At 46.4% G+C, this 18,680-nt stretch overlaps 1 protein-coding gene across 2 annotated transcripts in view; it reads left to right on the top strand.

Moving 5' to 3' along the window:
• The window catches only part of cyp26b1 (cytochrome P450, family 26, subfamily b, polypeptide 1), a 33,323-nt gene extending 15,031 nt beyond the window's left edge, over positions 1–18,292 (top strand). For both annotated transcript variants that reach the window (XM_078554917.1, XM_078554927.1), the window contains exons 4-7: positions 5,243–5,518; positions 7,180–7,335; positions 14,359–14,640; positions 17,755–18,292. In XM_078554917.1, the coding sequence (XP_078411043.1) occupies positions 5,243–5,518; positions 7,180–7,335; positions 14,359–14,640; positions 17,755–18,147 (1,107 nt within the window). In that variant the 3' untranslated portion in view covers positions 18,148–18,292. The remainder of the gene's footprint in view (positions 1–5,242; positions 5,519–7,179; positions 7,336–14,358; positions 14,641–17,754) is intronic.
• Positions 18,293–18,680: the final 388 nt, after the last annotated feature.

An 18,680-nucleotide genomic window follows, 5' to 3' on the forward strand; every position in this document is an offset into this window, starting at 1 on the left:
AACGCTACTCATCCAACTCAATGCAATTGAACATAACCCAATTGCAAAGTTAGTTACAGAGTTATTGCTCCAGTAATAGTTTCCAGGAAATGGAGGAATTAACAAACAGACCCAAAAGTAAATGAAATACAGAGTGTGTGAGCTCTGGCCCTTAAGAAATTTAATTTAAAGCATGGTTCCAGGCATATATCCCTTTAGAGATTCTCTTCCGATGACCTGTGGCTTAAGAAACAGTTGAGTTCTTGAGTAGTCTTCCTCATAACGAAACATTTCTCATCATCTTCTGTTCACTATTCACCACAATTGGATTAACATAGTGGTGATGAACCATCTCATAAAGAACCAGTCATCATCTCCATGGGTACTCCTGAACCTTTTCTTATGACTGACTCAATCACCCTCTACCCTCTGTGGATCTTACTCTCTTCCCAATCTCAATCTTTTGTCCCCTATCAAATGTGTTCTCCCCTCTTCGCTTGGAGGCTGGTGCATGTGTTCAGTGGGTCCCAAGTGACCATTGTTTATGCACAAATTTAGGCAAGTGGGTGGGGGTGGGGGTGGGGGTGGGGGGGCGGGGGGGAAGGGGGGCGGGAGGGTCATCAGACTATTCAACCAGCGAGACATCGCAGCGGAACCCACTCCTGTTCTTGCTTCCTGCGCACATTCCAATAGGATTAAAGAGATGGGGATCGGGTACAGGAAGCCTGACCACACTTTGTTCATGTATACTGAGCTCACTCAGTTAGTTGGGTCTCAACTATCATTCCACTGACCTGACTTGCCTCAGCGCAGGGGCTCAAAACTTGGATTATCCTATTCCTTAGGACTCAGCTGCTCAGTAACACGGGCTCTGAGCAGCTGAACCATCAGAGACTTGCTGGGCAATGCCAAGGCAAAAATACTGCCGGGGCTGGAAAGCCGAAATAAAATGTGTAAATGCTGGAAATACTCAGCCGGTCAGGCAGCATCTGTGGAGACCGAGCAGCAGCAGAGCTAATGTTTCAGGTTGATGACCTTTCATCAGGACTGGTTTGTTTGTCTGAATGGCATATTTCGGTGGGCTTCACTTGCTGAGCATGCCCAGCGGTTTCTGCTTTGATCGAGCACTCCCTCTTTCGCTCCCTCACTTACATCTCTCCTCGCTCTTCATTCCGTCTTTTCCCTGATGAAACACAGATATCCTCAATGGCTGCCGCTCCGCGTGGCACCAGTGTCTAGCTGAACCTGTTTTTTTCAAATGGAGCATACAATGGCGTTAGTGCTGGGGAGAGTGTTGTTCACTGAGGGATCAACAACTGCAAACCCTCAGGAAAGCAGACATTTGGTTGTGTGCCTCTGTTGAGAACACATAATATTATCCAGATTTCGGTGAAGGACTGCACAGCGGGAGACTTGAAGCTATTGTTTTAATGAGCTGCTTCTGTCCATCAACTGGGACCTGATGCATGAACTTTAAATCCTTAAAATTTCTATTGAATCTAGCTCAAAAGTATGGGGACTGAGACCCTGGGTGTTTTAGGATTTAGCCCACCTTGACCTTTGAGAGCAGCTCCTGTGACACCTTCTGACTGGACAAGCCATTGTGCCCTGGCCAATATGATAAAGAAAGTCCAGCAAGCTTGTGAGGAACAGGGGACTTTGGATCTGCTGGTTCCCAAAGCTCTCTGCTACTGGGCTTTTCCTCACCTCCTGCCTGGCTCTGTTGTAGCGTAGAGAGACTTTCCATTTATATAGCACCTTTCACAAAATCAGTACGTCCCAAAGTGCTTCGCAGTCAATGATGCACTTTTGAAGTACAGTCACTGTTGCAATGTAGAAAGCGCAGTGGTCAATTTGTGCACAGCAAGCTCCCACAAGTAGCAATGAGAAAACGCCATGTCGTCTGTGTTTTCAGTAATGTTGGTTGAGGGCTAAATATTGACCAGAAAACTCCCCTGGGCCTCGGTTTAACATCTCACCCGAAAGACGGCTCCTCCGACAGTCTAACGCGCGGGCAGTACTGTGCTCGGAGGGCCAGCCTGCGTCATGTGCTAAAATCCTCGGGAGTGGGGACTTGAATTCACGACGTTCTGAGTCAAAGGTGAGAGGGTAACTCAAGGAGCTACTGCTGACCCTTTAATGGCAGGGTCCAGCTGCCCGGATTTGTGGGCTGTATTTTTGGGGAGGTGGGGTGGGGGTGGACAAGGGCTCGCGGGCAGCATGAGGACCCTGTTTAGAATTCCCCCGTACTCAGAGCCAAAATACAGTGTCCCCCACACTCACCCCCACCCCCAACCCCAACAATCCCCCCCACCTCCGCCGCTACTACCTTTTTTTTTTGCAAAATTGCAATGGTGTCAAAGTTTCAGCAGAGGGTGCAATGGCAGTACATTATAACATAGCATCAAGCAGCAGGTTTTGGATTAGCTCTGGGCTGACGGGAGAGTTAATTAGCTGCCTGAAGACAGCCTGGTCAAGCAGGATCTGAGAAAACAATTGTTTATAAAACCACGTTTGTTTTGAAAGAAAAACATCAAAAAAAAAACTAAAGTGCCGCAGGCGTATGGGTTCTAACTCTACGACCTCAGAATCTCACAGCCCAGTCAGAGGCTTTTTGGCCTATCTTGCCTGTGACAGCTCCCCAGAAAGGGTTTATCCAATTAGCTCCACTCTCCTCTACTGTTTCCCCCCACCCCCCCACCGCCCAGAGAATGTTTCCTTTTCAAGTGTTTACCCCATTTACCCCTTGCGAAGGGGACCGAATGGAATTGTTGGGAATCGGATAAATCATCTGAATTACAAATTCGCAAAGAAATTAAATTAATTTTTCCCTCCATGTTTTACCTCTGTCCTTCCCAAGGACTGCTGTTTGGCGGGTGTTGCTAGCTTGTTGATATATCACCCCAAGTGGGCCAGCCATTCTTGTGTGTGTGTGTGTGTGTGTGGGCTGGATGGGGAGCCCTGGTGACATATTCAACCACTGGGGCATCACAGCAGAACCCCACCCTTGACTCAGCTGATGTTTGTACCAGTGCAGATGACAAGAAGGAGTGATTAAATAGCAACTGGGTTAGGGGGGGTGGTTTGGCGGGGGTGGGGGTGTGGTGGGGGTGCAGTTGTTGTGCGGTGCAGGCAATGTTGATTTAACCTCCCTCCCCTGAGCTGAGTGGGGGGGCATGGAGTGGAGCAATGGAGGCCAGTCACAAATTAACCACGGCAGTATAGATTCAAGATGCATCCTTGGCCGTTCCTCGCCTGAACAGGGCAGAAACATCGCAGATGCTGTAACTACCCATATGTTTGTTCCAACGCACTGAGCACAAAATCTCGGGCTGACACTCCCAGTGTGGTACCGACAGTGCTGCGCTGTAAGCAGGTACTGACGTTTGGATGAGATGTTTGACATTGCTATTTTGGAGAAGAGCAGGGGAGTCTGGCCAATATTCATCCCTCACCCAAAGTCCAATAAAAGACAGATGATCTAGTCATTATCGTATTGCAGTTTGTGAGAGTTTTCTGTGAGAGCGATTTGGCTGCCCTGTTACCTACGTTACAGCAGCAACTGCCTTTCACAAGTGCTTTGGGACGTGCTGAGGCTGTGAAGGGCGCTATATAAATACAAGTTTTATCTTACCTTTTTGCATTTTTAACATGTGAACCAGGGACCCCGCCATTTGTAAGTCCCATAGCTAAATTCTGACGACTAGTTTGCGAGTGGAGGTAATTGTGTACTGCATTTCTCGCACCGCATGTCTGTATTGTGAGCATATAGCACCTTACACTGTGAGAATTCATAGTAGCCATGGTACATCATAGTACCGTACAGTGGTGCTCCCAGTAGCGTACAGGATTGTTTGCATTTGAACAGTTCCATCATCTGTAACCTTTGCCAGCTGTTCCTCTGTCCGCATTGTACATGCCTGATCATCATTGTGACGCCAGACTTCATTTCCCAAAAGCTGCCGCACACCCTTGTGTCATTATCACACAGCACTCTAAGTCAAAAACCTCAATACAGAATAGAGAGCCAGTGTTATAATTGAGAAAAATAGCATTGATTTACTTTGTGGAAGGGATGGGTGGAGCCAGTCTGAAGCTAAAAGGGAACCTGGACATTATTTGAACAGTAGACAGCTGAAAGAGAATTATATAAATCTAAAGAAACGGGGCCAGGAAAATCTTACCTATTCCTAGACCAGGAAAACCACCTCCACTGAGGCTGCTTTTAAAGGTCAGGAGCTGAATTGTTCCATTACCCTCTGAGCCTGAGTGCTCCCAGTGTATGGTCTCTCTGCTCTTTCCATTCTCCCCTATAAACAATGACTGATTGACATCAGAATTAGCACTTTAGTATCAGGGGAGAAAAAAACAGATTTTGGCCAAACATTCTATTCATTCTTGATAGAACTACCAACCTATCCAAATTCTCATTATATCCTCAATCCCTCCTATCCATACCCCTCAATCCCTCCTATCCCTCAATCCCTCCTCACCGTATCCCTCAATCCCTCCTCACTGTATCCTTCACTCCCTCCTCACCATATCCCTCAATCCCTCCTCCCCGTATTCTTCAATCCCTCCTATCCCTATCCCTCAAACCCACCTATCCGTATCCCTCAATCCCTCCTCGCCTTCTCCCTCAGTACCTCCTCACTGTATCCCTCTATTGCTCCTCACCGTATCCCTCAATCCCTCCTCAGCATTTTCCTAAATTCGAATTGGCATATCCCTCATAGCAGGGAGGGAGGCAACGAAAAGGCTGAGACAATTCACAGTCTGGGGATTACAGTCATGCTGTTGGATGAATGATTCAGGGTACTAACCTCACCAGAGCAATTTGAGAATTTGAACTCAGTTTAAGAAAAAAGCTGAATAAAATTAACAAGATATGTCCCATTCTGTAGTGTTCAGCATTTATAACTGCAATCTTTGAAGTTAATGTCTGAGAACATTTAACAGAGAGGCTGATTAAACTTTATTCCATTTTTTTGTCACATTGATGAGTATCAGTGCAGGTGTCAATGAAACTATTGGATTGTCGTAAAAACCCAACTGGTTCAATAATGTCCTTTAGAGGAGGAACTCTAATGTCTTTACTAAGTCAGTGCCTCTATGTGACCCTAGTCAAATCTTAACTGCTCTCTGAATTGGCCTAGCAATCTACTCATTTGTATCAAAACTGAGCAATAAACTCTGGCTATGTCAATGACACTCGCATCTGGAGGATGAATTAAAACCTCCATTGATATGTTTGAATTCCCAGATCTTTGCCAAGGTTTTCAGCCACGATGCCCTGGAATGTTACCTTCCCAAGATCCAGCAAGCTATCCAGGATGGTATCCGAGACTGGAGTAGCAGTGGAGAAGCCATCACAGTTTACCAGGAGGCTAAGAAATTGACATTCCGCATTGCAGTCCGGGTATTACTGGGATTCCGGGTTTCCGAGGCCGAACTAAACCTCCTGTCGGAAAGTTTTGAACAGCTTGTTGCCAATCTCTTCTCCTTACCTCTCGACTTTCCATTTAGTGGTTACAGGAAGGTAGGTCGCTTAACATTGGAAGCAACTTAAAGATAGAGCTTCACCATCAAGATTGACTGGCTCTCTACTGATATCAATCCAAATCCTTCACAGTGTCACCCAGTGATCTCTCTCCCCCAGCGCCCTGTGTTACTGACTGTATCTCTACTGATGTTAATCCAGCTCCCTCACACTGTCACTCAGTAACCCCTCTCCCCCAGCGCCCTGTGTTACTGACTGTATCTCTATTGATGTTAATCCAGCTCCCTCACACTGTCACTCAGTAACCCCTCTCCCCCAGCACCCAGTGTTCCTGATTATATCTTTACTGATGTTAATCCAGCTCCCTCATACTGTCACTCAGTAACCCCTCTCCCACAGCACCCTGTGTTACTGACTGTATCTCTATTGATGTTAATCCAGCTCCCTCATACTGTCGCTCAGTAACCCCTCTCTCCCCCAGCACCCTGTGTTACTGACTGTATCTTTACTGATGTTAATCCAGCTCCCTCACACTGTCGCTCAGTAACCCCTCTCTCCCCCAGCACCCTGTGTTACTGACTGTATCTCTATTGATGTTAATCCAGCTCCCTCACACTGTCACTCAGTAACCCCTCTCCCCAGCACCCTGTGTTACTGACTATATCTTTACTGATGTTAATCCAGCTCCCTCACACTGTCACTCAGTAACCCCTCTCCCTCAGCATCCTGTATACTGCCTGTATCTTTACTGATATTATTGAAGCTCCCTCACAGTTTCACTCTTTTGTAATTGTTCGACTGATTGTAAAAATCCATTGGGAGAGATTTTAATGACTGAGTGAGGACAGTGTAATTGGCTATTGCTTGTTCTGTTGTCCAGTGGGAGCTGACTTCAAATCCAATGAATGGCACTGCCTCCTCTCTCTCTCTCTCTCTCTCATGATAGTCAGGGATGGACTGTGCTTAGGTTGATATCAATCCTGCTGCCAGGGTCCTAAGAGGCTGATAGCCAAAAGCTGCCTCACTTGTTCAGTCCAATAGGATTTCTCTTTGGGATACTGAAAGGTCACATTGGTGCAATTGGAGCTGCCCAATGGAGTTTGGGCACTGGGGGTGGTCTGACATTTTTGAAGCTCATCCAAAACTTTGCGGTCCATCTCTTAACTTGCACCAAGCCCCCTTGATCCACCAGCTCTGTGCTTGCTAAATTACATTGGTTCCTGCAACACCTTGATCTTAAAATTCTCACTGCTGTTTTCAAATCACTCAATGGCCTCACCCTTCCCTATCACTGTGACCTCTTGTAGCCCCAGAAGCCTCTGAGATCTCTGTACTCCTATAGTCCTCTTGCTGTCTCCCATCTCATGGTCTCTGGCTCATCGCTGATTTACTTGCTCCTCATTTGGTGGCCGTGCCTTCAGCTGCCAAGGCCCAAAGCTCTGGGATTCCCTCTTTAAATCTTCCTTTATCTATTCTTGCCCTTTAAGATGCTCTTTAGAATCTTTGGCCAAGCTTTTGGTCATCTGTCCTAACATCACCTTATCAGTATCGGTGTCAATTTTGGGTTTGCTAACTCTTCTTGGGATGTTTAATATGTGAAAGGTGCTGCATAAATACAAGTTGTTTTTGAAATAAATAAAATGTGGCTTTGGGCTGACCAATAAAGGTTGAATTGTATCTTCATCTCTTGACCGCTGCAGGGTATGCGAGCCCGGGACAATCTACATAAGTATCTGGAAAAAGCCATCAGTGAGAAACTACAGTGCAAACAAGATAAAGATTACTCTGATGCGTTGGACATTCTGATAGACAGCGCCAGGGAACAAGGGAAAGAATTCACCATGCAGGAGCTGAAGGTAATTAACTCTTCCGATTCTCTCCCCCCCCCCAAAAAAGGCCACACGTTTCTCAATAGATGGCATGTCGGTTGGGATCAGCACTGGGATAGGCACAAGTGGGGATTTGCCTAACGCTACACTGGACATGGTATTTCCCATATAGGGTGGACAGAGAGGGAGGTTGGTGGAGGTGGGGGAGTGGTGGGGGGCGGGGGGAGGGGTTAGGGGAGGGTGCGGGGGAAGAGGGGGAGGGGGTGTGTTGTGGGGGAAGGGAAGTGGGAGGAACATTTTATGCAGATGACAGCAGGGTTGAATCGTGGAGATGCGCACGAGGCAGAATGTTCTGGATTTTTACCTGTTTGCCTTTAAGGACTGGGGGCGTCATTCCACACAACTCTCCTGAGGCCGATTAAATGGAGTGGAATGGAGTTGGTGAGAATACTCCCTTTATCACATAGTCAGTTGGTGCCCTATTAGACAGGGTGAGCAAAGGAGGCTTCAAATGGCTCTTTTTGAGCACTGGCCCCTAACTGGGGCTTGTGTAAATAATCACAGATTAAAATAACCAAAATATTTCCCTTTGGTTTGAAAACGGATATCATCTGCAGTTGTTTCTGAAAACTAGGATGATTCCATTCGCTATTATTTTCCTCAGGGCGTGAATGCCAAATAAAATTTATTAGCTTCAAGAGAGTTGGTTGCAGTGCCAAAGTTTATTTGCTGTTGGACAGTGGCTACCATTGGTAAGATAGCATGTACTATCCAACCCTAACTGAGTCAGTCACATTGGTGTGGGACTGGAGTCACACGTAGGCCCAGACCAGGTAGGGTCAGCAGATTTTCTTCACTGTATACCAACTGGGTTCCTAAAACACTTTATTCTTCTGACTCCAGCCCATAATGACTGGATTTATTGACTTCAATTGTTATTTGGGCTGGTGGGATTTGAACTTCTAAGCTCTGGGCAGGTGGCTTAGCTCTCTGGTGCTAAATGTGCTAGGAGGGAGGGAATGCTTACGTTATTGGGTTAATAAGGGAAAACCCAGATTAACAATACAGAGAGAGCTCAGGTTCAAATTTCACCAGGGAAGTATGAGAACATAAATTCAGTTTAAGAAAAATCTTGGCAATAAAATGCTCCGATCAGGAAAAGCAACCATAAAACGGTTGGATTGTTGTTACAAAAAAAAACCCACTGGTTCGCTAATGTCCTTTAGGGAAGGAAATCTGCCTTAAATCCTTACATCATCTGGGGTTATATGTGACTCCAGTACCACAGCAATGTGACCGATTCTTAACTGCCCCCTGAAGTGACCTACTCAGTCACTCAGTTAGATCAGGGCAACTAGGGATGGGTGATAAAAGGCCAGACTAATAATGCAGAAAACGTTTTTTTTATTGGTTCACAGATGTGGGCGTCGCTGGCTAGGCCAGCACTTATTGCTCATCCCTAATTGCCCTTGAGAAGGTGGTGGTGAGCTGCCTTCTTGAACTGCTATAGTCCCTGTGGTGCAGGTACACCCACAATGCTGTTAGGAAGGGAGTCCCAGGATTTTGACCCAGAGACAGTGAAGGAACGGTGATATATTTCCAAGCCAGGGTGGTGTGTGAATTGGAGGGGAACTTGCAGGTGGTGGTGTCCCCATGTGTCTGTCCTTGTCCTTCTAGATGGTAGTGATCGTGGTTTTGGAAGGTGCTGTCTAAGGAGCCTTGGTGAGTTCCTGCAGTGTGTCTCATAGATGGTACACACTGCTGCCACAGTGTCAGTGGTGGAGAGAGTGAATGTTTGAAAAGGGGTGCCAATCAAGTGGGCTGCTTCATCCTGGATGGTGTTGAGCTTCTTGAGTGTTGTGGGACCTGCACTCATCCAGGCAAGTGAAGAGTATTCCATCACACTCCTGACTTGTGCCTTGTAGATTTTGGACAAGCTTTGGGGAGTCAGAAGCCGAGTTACTTGCTGCAGGATCCCTAGCCTCTGACCTGCTCTTGTAGCCACAGTATTTATATGGCTAGTCCAGTTCAGTTTCTGGTCAATAGTAATCCCCAGGATGTTGATAGTGGGGGGTTCAGCGGTGGTAATGCCATTGAATGTCGAGGAGAGATGGTTTGATTCTCTCTTGATGGACATGGCCATTGCCTGGCACTTTTGTGTCACAAATATTACTTGCGTCTTATCAGCCCAAACCTGAGTGTTGTCCAGGTCTTGCTGCATATGGACATGGACTTCTTCAGTATCTGAGGAGTCGCGAATGTTGCTGGACATTGTGCAATCATCAGCGAACATCCCCACTTCTCACCTTATGATGGAAGGAAGGTCATTGATGAAGCAGCTGCAGATGGTTGGTCCTAGGACACTACCCTGAGGAACTCCTGCAGTGATGTCCTGGAGCTGAGATGATTGACATCCAACAACCACAACCATCTTCCTTTGTGCTCGGTATGACTCTAACCAGCGGAGAATTTTCCTCCTGATTTCCATTGACTCCAGTTTTGCTAGGGCTCCTTGGTGCCACACTCAGTCAAATGCTACCTTGATGTCAAGGGCAGTCACTCTCACCTCACCTCGGGAGTTCAGCTCCTTTGTCCATGTTTGAACCAAGGCTGTAATGAGGTCAGGAGCTGAGTGGTCCTGGAGGAACCCAAGCAGTGTCAGTGAGCAGATTATTGCTAAACAAGTGCCGCTTGATAGCACTGTTGATGACCCTTCCCATTATTTTACTGATGATCGAGAGTAGGCTGATGGGGTAATTGGCCATGTTGTATTTGTCCTGCTTTTTATGTGCAGGACATACCTGGGCAATTTTCCACATAGCTGGGTAGATGCCAGAGTTATAGGTTTACTGGAACAGCTTGGCTAGGGGCACGGCAAGTTCTGGAGCACAAGTCTTCAGTACTATTGCTGGAATATTGTCAGGGTCCATAGCCTTTGCAGTATCCAGTGCCTTCAGCCCTTTCTTGATGTCACATGCAGTGAGTCGAATTGGCTGGAGACTGGCATCTGTGATGCTGGGGACCTCCAGAAGAGGCCGAGATGGATCATTCACTTGGCACTTCTGGCTGAAGATTGTTGTGAATGCTTCAGCCTTATCTCTCGCACTGACGTGCTGGGCTCCTCCATCATTGAGGATGGGGAATTTGTGGAGCCTCCTCCTTCAGTGAGTTGTTTAATTGTCCACCACCATTCATGACTGGATGTGGCAGGACTACAGAATTTAGATCTGATCTGTTCATTGTAGAATTGCTTAGTTCTGTCTATCACTTGCTGCTTATGCTGTTTGGCACGCAAGTAGTCCTGTGTTATAGCTTCACCAGGTTGGCACCTCATTTTTAGGTATGTCTGGTGCTGCTCCTGGCATGCCCTCCTGCACTCTTCATTGAACCAGTGTTGATCTCCTGGCTTGATGGCAATGGTAGAGTTAGTGATATGCTGGGTCAGAGGTTACAGATTGTGGTTGTGTACAATTCTGCTGCTGCTGATGGCCCACAGCACCTCATGGTTTCCCAGTCTTGAGTTGCTCGATCTGTTTGAAATCTATCCCATTTAGCATGGTTTTAGTGCCACACAACATGTTGGAGGGTATCCTCAATGTGAAGATGGGACTTCGTCTTCATAATGACTGTGTGCGGTGGTCACTCCTACCGATACTGTCATGGACAGATGCATCTGTGGCAGGCAGGTTGGTGAGGATGAGATCAAGTATGTTCTTCTCTCTTGTTGGTCCCTTCACCGCCTGCCACAGACCCAGTCTAGCAGTTATGCCTTTTCGGACTCGGCCAGCTCAGTATGTACTGGCGCTACATGTTCAAATCCCAGCAGCTACTTGTATGAGATGTCCACCTCCTAAGATAAAATATCGAAAAACAAATTCTAGATGGAGGCAGATCATGATTTTGTGCGACAGTGAAAGATGTGACAGTGAGTCAGCAACTTGTTTTACATGATTCCTAAAGACTTCAATAGAAATTTGAGAGAGATGTAAATTAGACTGTCAACTTGCCAGCGCTTATTTCATACAATTGTTCAGTATTAACCCCATAGCCGTGTGGTACAGAATGTCTTTGCATCAGAATTCATACCATTCATTCAAAAGGGAATTAGATTGTTGCTTGAAAAAGAGGAGTATTAAAGGGTAAGGGGAGTGAGCAGGGAGTGGGGTTAGATTGGGTAGCTCACGTAGGGAAGAACTCTGATGCAGAATTATTAGGCTGCGTTGAAACTTTGGGAGAATTCCCACTGTTTGTCCACCCTGGACCATGCTTCCTGCTGCAGCATTGTTTTTTCTGGAACATCTGAAGCTGCATGAAGAGGACTTCATCGCCCAGTGACTGAGCTTTTCCTGAAAATGGCATCAGTGAGACAGTTAGGCTGGTCAGTCAGCCCTGGAGTAGTGTTGACCAACTAGATTCTGAATCTGTCCCTGGGTGTTGCCTTGGTTCCCAGCTCCCATTGCTCATCTGTGCCATCTTGGAAGACACCTTGAGTCTGAAGATGACCCTCCCTTACCTCTCCCTTAAGGAGAGCAGTTGTGGGTGACAGGGGCTAGCTCCAGGATCTCCGTATGAGTGACATGTGTAGTGTAGTGGATTGGCAAGGTAGAGGCCTGGGCTATTAATCCATAAGCACAAGTGAAAATCCCACTACAAATTGCCATGAATTGTGAATCCATTGCTACCACCCTGAGATCAGAATATACATGTGATATGACCAAATATCATATATTTGGGGGCGGGGTGGGTGGGGGTGATGCTACCATAGTGGCAATGCCACTGGACTAGGAAACTGGAATTCCAGGCTAATCCGCTGGGGACATGGGTTCATATTCCACTGCGACAGCTGATGGAATTTAAATTCAATTACTAAATGTGGGGTATAAAGCCAGCCTCAGTAATAGTGACCATGGAACTATCATCAATTGTTGTAAAAACCCATCTGGTTCGTCATTGTCCTTCAGGGAAGGAAATCTGCCGTCTTTATCTGGCCTGATTTACATGTGACTTCAGACCCACAGAGGTGGGGTTGACTCTTAACCGCCCTCTGCCACTCAGCTGAAGGGTAATCAGGGATGGGCAACAAATGCTGCCCTTGCCAGCGATGCCCACATCCCATGAAAGAAAAAGACAATGGAGAAGTTTTTAATGTTAAGAGGAGATGATGGGGCAGGTATAGAGAAACCATTTCCCCAGGTGGAGGAATCAAAAAGGAAGGGGACATGACCTTAAACTGGGCCATTGAGGAGTGAAAGCACAAGGCCAGTGGAGATCAATAACTCTTCCCCAAAAGGCTGTAATGTTGGAGGGTCAATTGGAGCTTTCAAAACTCAGATGGATAAACGTTTGTTGGGTGAGTGTATGACGATATATGAATCAAAAGTGGGTAAGTGCTGTTGAAATACGGCTCAGCCACAATCTAACTGAATGGGAGGACAGGCTCGAGGCACTGTACCGCCTTCTCCTCTTCCTCTCTTACTGAATGGTGGCTCCATCTGTTTGGGATGTGGACCTTCAGTAATATTTGGCCATATCTGTCTTCAACCCACTCACAGTTGATGCCTTGCAGCTGCAGCTTGCCGTGCTCGTATAAGATCCTCGTGCCATGATCTTAAATACTTCATTCTTCTTCAGCTGGAAAGGCTGAGAGGTGACCTGAGGGAATGATGAAGGATTCAGTAGGGTAGACATACAGGAAATGTTCCTGATTGTGTGGTCGGCCAACACTAGGAATTATAAATGTAACATGAAAACAGAAAGCGCTGGAAAAACTCAGCAGGCCTGGCAACATCTGTGGAGAGAGAAACAGAGCCAACGTTCGAGTCCAATATGATCTTCTCTGGACTCTTCTTCAGTTCTGAAGAACAGCCATATTGGACTCGAAACATTAACTCCAATTTTCTCTCCACAGATGCTGCCAGACCTGCTGAGTTTTTCTGGCACTTTCTGTTCTTATTTCAAATCTCCAGCATCCACGGTATTTTCCTTTTATTTTAATCGTAAAAACAAAATAGCCACTAATAAGTCCAATAGGGAATTCAGGAGAAACTTCTGTACCTAACAGGGCGTGATGATAAGGTGATAGAGAGTCTTGGACAAGGGAACATGGTTTCAACTTTAGAGCCATATGTTCCTGGAGGGAAAGTAGGAAACACTTCTTCACACAAAGGGTGGTCGAAGTTTAGAACTCTCTAATTGTAAGTTTTAAACCCAAGGTTGTTGGATTTTTGTTATCCAAACGTACTACGGGATCAGGACACAAGAGATAGGAGCAGGGGTAGGCCTTTTGGCTCTTTAAACCTGCTCAGCTAGTCAGTGAAATATTAGCTGACCTTTGATGCAATTTTACCTTTCCGCCAATCCCTATATTCCTTGATTCCCTCAGAGTCCTAAAATCTATCAGTCTCGGCCTCAGATAGAATCATTGACTGGACATTCATAGCTCTCTGGGGTAGAGAATTCCAAAGATTCACCCCCTTCTGAGAAATCTCAGTCCTAATGACAATCCCTTATCCTGAGAGTGTTCCCCCATGTTCTGGATTCAACAGTCGGGGGAGACAAGCTCTTGGTGTCAATCTTATCCAACGCCTTCAGAATCTTGTGAATTTTAATAAGAGCCCCTCTCATTCTTCCAAACTCCAGAGAGTACTGTGTAGATCTGGCCCATTCAACTTCTCATCATAGCACAAACCTCTCATCCCAGGAAACAGTATATTAACATACGAACTAGGAGCAGGAGTAGGCCACTCGGCCCTTCGAGCCCGCTCCGCCATTCAATAAGATCATGGCTGAGCCGATTGTAACCTCCCGCCTACCCCTGATAACCTTTCACCCCCTTTGTTAACCAAGAACAATCTATGTGACAAAGGCAGCCATGCACAGGCTTGAGGGGCTAAATGGCCTACTCTTGTTCTTATGATCCTGTGTTGCTCTGAAGAGGGGGTGGGAGGAGGCTCGTGTTGGGCATAAATATGTGTCTGGACCAGCTAGGCCGAATAGCCTGTTTCTGTGCTGTAAGTTCAATGGTTTTCTGTATGTGCTTCCCCTCTCCAGGAGTCCACAGTGGAACTGATCTTTGCCGCCTTCGCGACCACCTCCAGTGCGACGACATCGCTGATCCTCCAGCTCCTGCAGCACCCCGTGGTACTGGAGAAATTGCGGGAGGAGCTGAGGAGCAATGGGCTCCTTCACAATGGCTGCAAGTGTGAGGAGACCCCCAGGATGGCCATGGTGGCACGCCTCAAGTATCTGGACTGCGTCATCAAGGAGGTCCTACGTCTGCTTCCACCCGTCTCAGGCGGCTACAGGACAGCCCTGCAGACCTTTGAGTTGGACGTAAGTGCAGAGCAAACTCTTCCTTTGAAAAGGCCCAACAAAGAGTGAAATAATTTGTGTTTATGTAGCTCTGTTCATGAGCTCAGAGCTGTCTAATGCCAGTGAAGTGTTTTTGAAGTGCAGGAGGTCAGTGGGTCCATCTAGCTTGCCTTCTACCATCCTGGTAACTCTTTCGAGTTATCAACAGATCTCATGTAACTCTTTCGAGTACATTCACAGTTCTTGGTTTCCGGGAGTGGGACATGAACCCACAACCTTCTGATTCAAAGGCGAGGGTGCTATGAACTGAGCCACAGCTGACTGGTAACTCTTTTGAGTTATCAACAGATCACATGTAACTCTTTCGAGTACATTCACAGTTCTTGGTTTCTGGGAGTGGGACATGAACCCACAACAATCAGAATTAAAAGGCGAGGGTGCTATGAACTGAGCCACAGCTGACTGGTACTGGTACAATATTAATGGCGTTGTTGATTAATCAGTACAATCGATCTCTATTAACTAACCTACAACGGACTGAGAGATGAGGTGAGGAGAACGCCAATGGCGGAGAGCTTTGGAAACAATAGGTCCAAAGTCACCTGATCCACCCAAACATGATACACCCACCGTATGTCATGTCTCAAATTAATCAGACACTTTATCCAAAAATGTTATTCCCTGAAAGAAATCTATTTTAATTTTATTTGTATTAATCAATATCATCTGCTTCCAGCGTCTCCCTGGGTAGTCTGAACCATAGCTGCGCTACACTTTCCCCCTTTTGTCACAATTCCAAAAGGAATAAACTGTCCAAGTTCTTCCCCGATCCTGAACTGACTTTCCTTTTGCAATCGATTTACAATTTATTGTTATTGTTTGTTCATTCATTTTCCACAGAAGGATTTGATAGGGCAGATGTAAAGAAGGTATTTCCACTTCTGGACAAGACCAGGACTAGGGGCCATAAATATAAATTAGCCATTGGAGTTTAGAAGTATGAGAGGTGATCTTACTGAAGCATATAAGATTCCGAGGGGGCTTGGTGGGGTAGATGCTCAGATGATGGTTCCTCTTGTACGTGGGGAATCTAGAACTAGGGGTCAAAGTTTAAAAATAAGGGGTCTTCCATTTAAGATGGAAATGAGGAGAAATCTCTTCTCTCAGAGGTTCCCAAGAGCAGAGGAGGCTGAGTCATTGAAATTATTCAAGGCTGAGTGAGACAGATTTCTGATCAACAAGGGAGTCGGGGACTATGGGGACAGGCAGAGGAAAGTGGAGTTGAGGCCACAATCAGATCAGCCATGACCTATTTGAATGGCAGAGCAGGCTTGAGGGGCCAAATGGCCTACTCCTGCTCCTATGGGGAGGGGCTGCCATGGTGATAGTGGTGCCACATGTCACCAGAGTAGCATTTCAAAGACCCAGGCTAATGCCCTGGGGACCTGGGTTCAAATCCCACCAGAGCTGATGGCAAAATTTTAATTCAGTAAAAATCTGGAATTAAAAGTCTGATGGTGACCACGAAAACATTGTCGATTGTTATAAAAACCCATCTGGTTCACTTGAGGGAAATCCGCTGTCCTTACCTGGTCTGTCCTACACGTGACCCCAGACCCACAGCAATGTGGTTGCCTCTTAAACATCCTCTGAACAAGGGCAATTTGGGATGGGTGATAAATGCTGGCTGACGCCAACGATGCCCACATTCCATAAGCGAATAAAAAAAAATTCTTATGTAATAATAAATCCCACATGGAATTCAGAAGAAACTTCTTTAATCAGAGTGTGGTTAGAATATGGAACCACCTGCTGCGGGGAGTTGTCCACTTTAAATATTTACACCCTCCACCACCACCTGACGCACAGTAGCAGCAGTGTGTACCGTCTACAAGACGCACTGCAGCAACTCACCAAGGCTCCTTAGACAGCACCTTCCAAATACACCACCTCTACCACCTAGAAGGACAAGGGCAGATGATGTATGGGATCACCACCACCTGCAAGATCCCTTCTGAAACACACGCAGTCCTGACTTGGAAATATATCGCCGTTCCTTCAATGTCACTGGGTCAAAATCCTGGAACTCCCTCCCTAACAGCTTAGGGCTCACTACCACCTTCTCAAGGGAAATTAGGGACGGACAACAAATACTGGTCTTGCCAGTGATCCTGTGAAGGAAAAGAAAAAAGTTGAGGCGGATTCCAGGGCAAGCTATATAAGCACACACCGGGGAGAAAGGAATTGAAGGATATATGGGTGAGGTTAGTTGAGGGGGGAGTGGGAGGACACTCATGAGGTGCATAAATGCCAGTATGAACCCGCTGAACTGTTTTTGTGTTGTACATTCGAGCAATGTTTTTATATTGGTTTTGTGTTCCTTGAGGTGAGGTATGGAAGCAGTTTTGCATGATGACATTCCAACTCCGCACTCCCATAAGATCGTGCCACTGCCTTACACCTGTGTTGTCAGTCTTTTATTGGGTAGCAGTCTCAGGTCTGAGTTAGGAAAGATGGGTGGTTAAATCACCCTCTGGAGACCTGAGCACACTCCATTGCAGCATAGGGAAGTGTGGCACTGCCTGACCTGCTGTCTATCCAGACGAGGCCTCGAAATAAGGCCCTAGCTGTCCTCACAGGTGGATGCAAGCAATACTGACAGTGCTATTCAATGAAAGATCAGGGACGTTCTTTCTGGTGAATGCTTGCTCCTCAATCAGCACCACTAAAAGAGATTAACTAGTCACTAGGGATCTTGCTGTGCACAAATTGGCTGCTGGCTTTCCTATATTACAACAATAATTACACTTCAAAGTACTTCATTGACTATAAGCATTTTGGGATCTCCTGAGAGTGTGAAAGGCACTATAGAAGTGCAAGTCTTTAGACCATAAGACCATAAGACATAGGAGCAGAAATTAGGCCATTCGGCCCATCAAGCCTGCTCCGCCATTCAATCATGGCTGATAAGTTTCTCAACCCCATTCTCCCGCCTTCTCCCTATCTTTTCTTTATTTTGGAGCATCACCTCAGAGCGAGCGAGGCAAACCTTCTGATAGATCATTTTTAATGTACAGAAGTCAGATTTGAACGATTGAATCAGGCGTTTAACTATTTCCTGGGCTTTGTTTTCAGGGCTGCCAGATTCCCAAAGGCTGGAGCGTTCTGTACAGCATCCGGGACACGCATGACACGGCTCCCATATTCCAGAACGTTGAGGTCTTTGACCCTGACCGCTTCGGAGAAGATCGGGATGAGAACAAGGGTGACCGGTTCAGCTACATCCCGTTTGGAGGGGGCGTCAGGAGCTGCCTGGGCAAAGAGCTGGCCAAGCTCATCCTGAAGGTGCTGGCGATGGAGCTGGCCAGCACTAGCAGGTTCGAGCTGGCCACCAGGACTTTCCCCCGCATGTTAACCGTGCCGGTTGTTCACCCCGTGGACGGGTTGAAAGTCAAATTCTCTGGACTCGATTCCAACCAGAACGAGATAGACCCAGAGACAGAGTCAATGCTGGGCTCCACGGTGTAACAGGGACAGCCCCAGTGTTCTGCCACCTCTCACCAAACCCCACTGAAGCAACAATGACAAAACAAATACACCTGAATTTTAAAAAAAAACTCTTTGATAAACTAACGTACGAGGCAAAAAAAGCCAAAATAGCCCTTGGAGAAAACCTGCTTACTGAATTTCCGTTGTGTGTCTGGTATAAGGGAAGGCGATTACGGATGGAAAAAAATTCATGGGACAGTTACAAAGAGAGAATTACAACTGAGAAGGTGACGAATTGTATTTCTGGACAAATGGAAGGGATAGGGAGCGGAGGAGGAAGAGAAGCATTAGAAGATTTGACCAACCTGAGTTGGAGAAAGAGAGAGAGAGAGAGAGAGGGGAGGAAAAGATATCAGAAGAAAGTTGGCGGAAGGGAAAATCTTTTGAGATCAACGGAAGACAAAAGACTATCTTTTAAAAAAAAACACATATATATCCTGCGTTCCTACTTAAAGTATATATATGTATAAACCTACTCTGAGTACCATTCTAGGTATATAACTTGATTAGAG

This window comes from Cetorhinus maximus, chromosome 1 (assembly GCF_964194155.1).
Source record: "Cetorhinus maximus chromosome 1, sCetMax3.hap1.1, whole genome shotgun sequence".
Lineage (NCBI taxonomy): Eukaryota > Metazoa > Chordata > Chondrichthyes > Lamniformes > Cetorhinidae > Cetorhinus > Cetorhinus maximus.